General features: G+C 32.4%; 1 protein-coding gene across 1 annotated transcript; it reads left to right on the top strand.

The window, feature by feature from the left end:
- The first annotated feature begins 1,831 nt into the window (after positions 1–1,831).
- LOC120201982 (tRNA N(3)-methylcytidine methyltransferase METTL6-like) lies at positions 1,832–4,850 on the top strand. Its single transcript, XM_039202481.1, has 7 exons — positions 1,832–2,061; positions 2,183–2,292; positions 2,700–2,911; positions 3,006–3,094; positions 3,919–4,021; positions 4,167–4,309; positions 4,627–4,850. Exons 1-7 carry the CDS (start codon positions 1,855–1,857, stop codon positions 4,723–4,725), a joined length of 963 nt encoding a protein of 320 aa, XP_039058412.1. The 5' UTR covers positions 1,832–1,854; the 3' UTR covers positions 4,726–4,850.
- Positions 4,851–6,000: the final 1,150 nt, after the last annotated feature.

Genomic DNA, 6,000 nt, shown 5'->3' with positions numbered 1-6,000 from the left:
ATTTTGGGCATGCAATATTACTTATAGCTCTAGAAATTTGGGTGATAATTTTACAGTTGCGTAAATAGCAAAGTCAGAGGATGGTATACTTGCTTTCGGCTTTTTTTTCCTATGGAACTCCTCATTCTCCCTTAGTAATTTTTTTAGATCCTCACTAAGCTTGTGAATTTCCTCATTTGATGCATTTTGGGAAAATTTAGCATGAATTTCAACCTTCTTACGTACTACTCGCTCCTCTTTCAATTGTCGTTTAAACCTTGCGGTTGACTTCTTCATCTTTAATTCAACCTATGAAAATACTATTATTTATTAATTCATGCTTATAGTTTCATGAATAAACTATACACTAACAACAATTTATAAAAATGAGATGTCAAATTAATAAATATCATCCTAGTAATTCGCCTAATCTGATCTTCATGTGATTTTTTCACAAGGTCCTTAAGCTAACACATTTCTTGCTTAGAACGACCTTTCTAAGAAGCATCCTCTTCATTTTGGTGACAAATAGTTACTTCTTTCTGTCACATGAATACAGTCACACACTGACACACATATTTACTTTACATTAAGTTCCTAAAAGAAAGCACTAACCTTAAGTTCAACAAACAATTCATTAGAATACGGTTGCCCACCATTTTGTGCAATGACATTCAGTAGTGAAACTAAACATTATTTTCTGGAGGGTCGTTTAATTTTTTGGGCATACCAAGAATATTAATAGTGCATATCATGTTTTACTTGAGAAAGTAAATAGTTAGAGGAATATATTTATTATGAACATGCACTCAAGTCAAATTTCATATCGTTTATTAATTGGATATTCCTACATTGACTTATGTAACTGGGATCACATTTTATAAACGAAAGATTAATGTTTTCAACCTCAACAATCAGAGACATAGGAGGAATGTGTGTGTGCACGTACACGTGCGTGCGTGTATGTGTAAATTTTTTAAAGATTAAAATTCATAAACTCACATAATAAATATATATTTAAAATAAAATCATAAATATTTATTGAATTAATTTTTTTTAAAAAAATTTATATTCAACTGAGATGAAACACTTTATAATTTTATTGAAGTCATCAACTTAAAGATGATAACAATTCAAAGAAGATGAACAACCAAAGAGGAAAAATTATATAATTTTTTTGTATTTTAAAATAAAAGATGACAAAAGAAAATGGATATTAATTGTTTTTAATAAATATTATTTAATTGATTTTCAAAATTTTAAAGTAATATACACATATTTTTTAGGCAATTAATTGTTTTATTAAATATAGAGATATTATATTTATAATACAAATATTGAGATATGAACTCAGATAATATGAGTATAATTGACTATTCAATAAATTTAATAATTTATTATACATGTCTCTTTTAGGGGACCAAATTTAGTATTATATATATATATATATATATATATTAATATTGTCAATAAGCGTTGGTACAAGTGGTTAAGATTCAAGAATTTAAACTTGTAAGGTCAAAGTTTGAATCTCTCCACCATTACTTTTAGTGCACAATCTGTAAAATCATATGTAAATTCTAATTAGATCTTAAGTATGCCTTGACATTAGATTAGGAGATACCTCTAACTTATAAACTTTTGTGTAAAAAAATATTATTTTTAATATTACGGGTGGAAGAGGCCGCGGCCTCCACTAGTCTCAAGGCGCCGCCCTTGACCGCTCCCTCAATAATATTTTTAATCAAATTATCACTATAGACATTTAATTTGACTGGTAACAAACATTTAATTTGAGACTATAAACCCAACATGTTGGTTCTATGGAAAACACAAAACTTTGAACCGATCAGACGGTTTTGAAGACTAAAGAAAATGAGTGTATCGGCAACAGAAGCTTCAGAGTACCATTCCAAAGACTTCGACTGGGAAACACTCCGACAAGAAATAGAAAGCGACCCTTCTCTTACCTATCATCTTCTCCCTTTCATTTCCCCACAACCGCAGCAACAAGTTTCAAAAGATCCAATAAAAGCATGGCAAAGCTTTCACATTCAACACTCTTCTGGCAAATTCTTCAAGGCTTGTCTATAAACAAAAGAAACTAAAAGAAAATCCAATATTTCCTTCATTTTATTTCTGGGTGCTTGATTGCTTTTAGTTCTACGTTGTCTGATCATAAATGGGTACTTTGTTGATACAGGAGAGGAGGTACTTGTTGAAAGAATTTCCAGAGCTTGTTTCCAGTGGAGTTGGTTCTAAGGTTTTGGAGATTGGCTGTGGAAATGGCAGTACTGCCCTTCCTATATTGCGGTAACCACTAAATTATCTTTGTTTTAATTTTTAAATGTTTGTTGTAGTTGTTGTTATAATTGAATAAAATTTGATAATTGTATCATATTCTTGACTATCTAGTTTAGTGGAAACTGATGATTTGTTATGGTGATGATATTACAACTCCATTGGTTTCTTTGGTTACTAAAGAAAGGTTAATGGTTTACTAACACTGTTGAAAAGTGAACTGTGTGCTGCAAAAGCATTATTCAGGATGAGAGCCTGAGAAAACATTAGAGGATACTTATGAAAGTTAAGATTGTTTTCTTTAAGATTTTGTGTTGAAGATCGATCATGCAGTACTGAGAAATTAGAGATGGACAATAATATTAAATAATGGTGAATTATCTTTCTTTTATACTTAGACCTTCCATATGTTTGTCCAGAGGCAACGACAAAATTATTCTATATGCATGCGATTGTAGCAACGAGACCCTACAGAGAGCTAAAGAGATCGTAGTTGCTAGTAATGTAGCATCAGTTGAGCACCGTTTCCGCCCATTCTATTGTGATTTTGCAACAACTGGGTTTCCAAAGTGGTTGGCTTGTGATTATTGCAGAGAAAATTTTGGACAAAAGGATCCAAGCTTCATTTCAGGTAGTTATCTTTCCTGTTTCTTACATTGCTCCTGCTTCCATTTATTGGCTTTGCTTGTATCATGGACTTGATACCTTGTTTTTTTCCTTCCAAGATGTCAGAGAAGAAAGAACCATTGAAACTGATTCACTGTCAATGGAAGAAAGAAGTTATTGCATTGGTGGTGTGGACTTTATTACTTTGGTATGCATCTGTCATCAATGCCTTGATTGTCGATGTTACTAGAAATTGTTACAGATTTATTGGCTAATCTTAGAGTTGATATATATTGTATTTGATGTAGGATATTACTTTATATATTATAGGACCTATATACTTGTATATATACCCATAATATTGATGAATAAAATACAAGAAAGCATTCTCTTCCTAACATTTTACAGAAATCTTAATTTTCTATGTAATAAGTAAAAATAATTTACTACATAGTCCATGCTTGAAAGTTATCACATTGATTCGGTAAAGCATCCAACAATTATTTGTAAAAGAAGAAAAAATAAAAAAGAGGATTGTAACCTACCATGCTGGAAAGATAAGAGCATAAACTCATGAAGTGAAGATAGCGCGACTGAGATTGTACAGGAAACTAGCCAGGGAAACAAGGCATGCCATCATTTAGAAGTATTTCTGGTTGAATATATTCTTCTCCTTTTTTCCTTAAAGTGTATGTAATTTGCTTATGTTTCTGAAACTTCACCTCTTGTTAAATTGGTGCTGGATTGACATGTATTGGTGCAGAGTGTCATGGTTAGTCTGCTAATTGAATACATGTCAGGAAATAGTGGTGGACTGCTACTTATATTAAAGAGTTCTTCTAGCATTTCTAATTACATATATTTCCTGATTTCCTTTTCTGCACAAATCCTTTTATGTTGCAACCTGTATCTTCCCCCTTTAAAAAGGTATTATTCTGAAATTATTATACTATTTGAAAAATAGATACAAAATACTATTGAGTCTATGATATATGGATTTTGATATGTTTTCTTTGCTACATAACATGTCAGATATTCACATTATCAGCAGTACCGCTCCACATAATGCCAACAGCCCTCAGAGAATGCTTTTCTGTCTTAAAGCCTGGTGGCATGCTCTTATTTCGGGACTATGGTATTAATCAACAATTGACAATGCTGTTGTTTTATAATATTGTAATATATTTGACTGTAATTTAGTTTCTCATCAGGACTTGTATTTTCTAGCCAAATTTGTTGCCAGAATCAGTTTACAAAAGCTTTAGTTTGATGAAATCCAGGTCTCTATGATATGACGATGCTGAGATTTGAACATGACCAAAGAGTTGGGTTCAGGGAATACATGCGCTCGGAGGGCACCCGCTCATATTTTTTCTGTCTAGATACTGTCAGAAATCTCTTTATTTGCGCTGGCTTCATTGAGGTGCTAATTTTTTCTCTTAGGAAAATTTGAAGTTTGTACTTTCTATAACCTGGATATGTGTATAAGATATAATATGCTTCATCACCAATGGTTTGATTTTTGCTTCATAAATCTCACTGGAATGGTTTCTAGTGCATTTATGTATTGTTTGTCTTACTCATTATATTGAAGAGAGAATAGAACCTTCTTGCTTGAGTATCCAGGGCATGGAATTTATTGATTTATAATTTATGTCATATCTAAAGTTTAACAAACCTCAAGAAGTTCCTGTTATGACTGCTGGTGGTATTGAATGTTATCTTATTTTGCACTTGCAGCTTGAGATTGAATATTGTTGTGTGAAGTCAGTGAATCGTCGAAATGGGAAGAGCATGAAAAGAGTATGGGTACATGGTAAATTCCAGAAGCCTGCATAAATTTATTGGTCAGCAGCTCTACTAGAGATATTGTTTGAACTTTGAGGAGATATTTTTCCTCTTCTGTTCTTTTGGTGAATGACTAGATGTGCATATTCGTTATTATCTCCATATAGCTTACGGTGAATTTTTTTTCTTATAAGATACCAATAAAATAACCTATACAAGTTCCGGATTCCTTTTGATTCTTGGAACAAATTGAAGGAAATTGCTGATGGAACTTTCTTATCTCTCTGTGTGCCTGTTTTGGCTTACAATTTCATGTAGAGGGAATTATACGCTGAATAAAATATTGAGATTCAGTTATCATGTTTCCCATTAGACATCCTAAATCTGTTGTGGCACTTCTGACCCTGCCAAATCATATCATTCAGTCCAATTGCATGCAGAACAGAGTATGAAGTTGTCTGAACCTTTCAGAGTATATAATATAACTAATGTTTTGTACTGTTAATTCATATGTCAAATAAATAAGTCCTCCTCAGTCAAGACAAATCTGATTTCAGGGCCTTAGACACTTATCTGTACAGTCATAATCATACCGATAAGCCTAACTGTTACGTTCACAAGGATCGAGTCACCGATGATTTGTAGGGAGATCTTCTCTTTCCCCTTGTTACGATTCCTGCCGTTAGAGTAACCTATTATTAACACGTGGCACTTGTCAAAGGGAATTCCCGACATTAAGACTTATTAAGAGAGTCTTAGACCGCTGTAATTAAAATAAACTTCTGACTTAACTTTTATTATTTCATAGGTCTCTTTAAATAGATGTTACAACAACTAAAGAAAGTAAATAAACTCCTACCGAACATAAATTCTAAGAGTCCTGCCTAACTTCTCCTAAGAATAATAAAGTAACTTATACTCATCCTAAGAATAATAAAGTAACTTCTTTTATAAGATATAAGAGTCCCTCATCCATACCACTAACCTTGATCATTCCTCTTGAATCTTTGTCAACATGGAATAGGCTAGTGAATTCTAAGTTTAGATCTTTACATGTAGGATATTGCATAGACACATGCCATCGTCTTCAGCTATGCAGTTACATGAACATGGGGATGCAGAATTGAATTCGGTTTGTTTCTCACTCTCATTTATATATATATATATATATATATATATATATTTGATAAAAAGGAAGGCCTCGTTAAAAACCCCCTTCATAACCGTCAAGCAACAAAATCTCACGGACATTGAAAGGAGGAAAGTGCCTTAGAAATTTTATTGCATATGAACCAAGTACAATAAGATCACACTACCACCCAAAAA

The sequence above is a fragment of the Hibiscus syriacus genome, unplaced genomic scaffold, assembly GCF_006381635.1.
Source record: "Hibiscus syriacus cultivar Baekdansim isolate YM2019G1 unplaced genomic scaffold, ASM638163v2 tig00008138_pilon, whole genome shotgun sequence".
NCBI classification, from domain to species: Eukaryota; Viridiplantae; Streptophyta; class Magnoliopsida; order Malvales; family Malvaceae; genus Hibiscus; species Hibiscus syriacus.
The sequence above is the reverse complement of the archived record's forward strand: the minus strand, read 5'-3'. Positions and strand labels throughout refer to the sequence as shown.

Coding starts and splice junctions, on each gene's coding strand:
- LOC120201982 (XM_039202481.1), top strand. CDS start 1,855: ATGAGTGTATCGGCAACAGAAGCTTCAGAGTACCATTCCAAAGACTTC. Junction 2,062..2,182: donor CTTCTGGCAAATTCTTCAAG/GCTTGTCTATAA, acceptor TTGTTGATACAG/GAGAGGAGGTACTTGTTGAA. Junction 3,095..3,918: donor GTGTGGACTTTATTACTTTG/GTATGCATCTGT, acceptor ATAACATGTCAG/ATATTCACATTATCAGCAGT.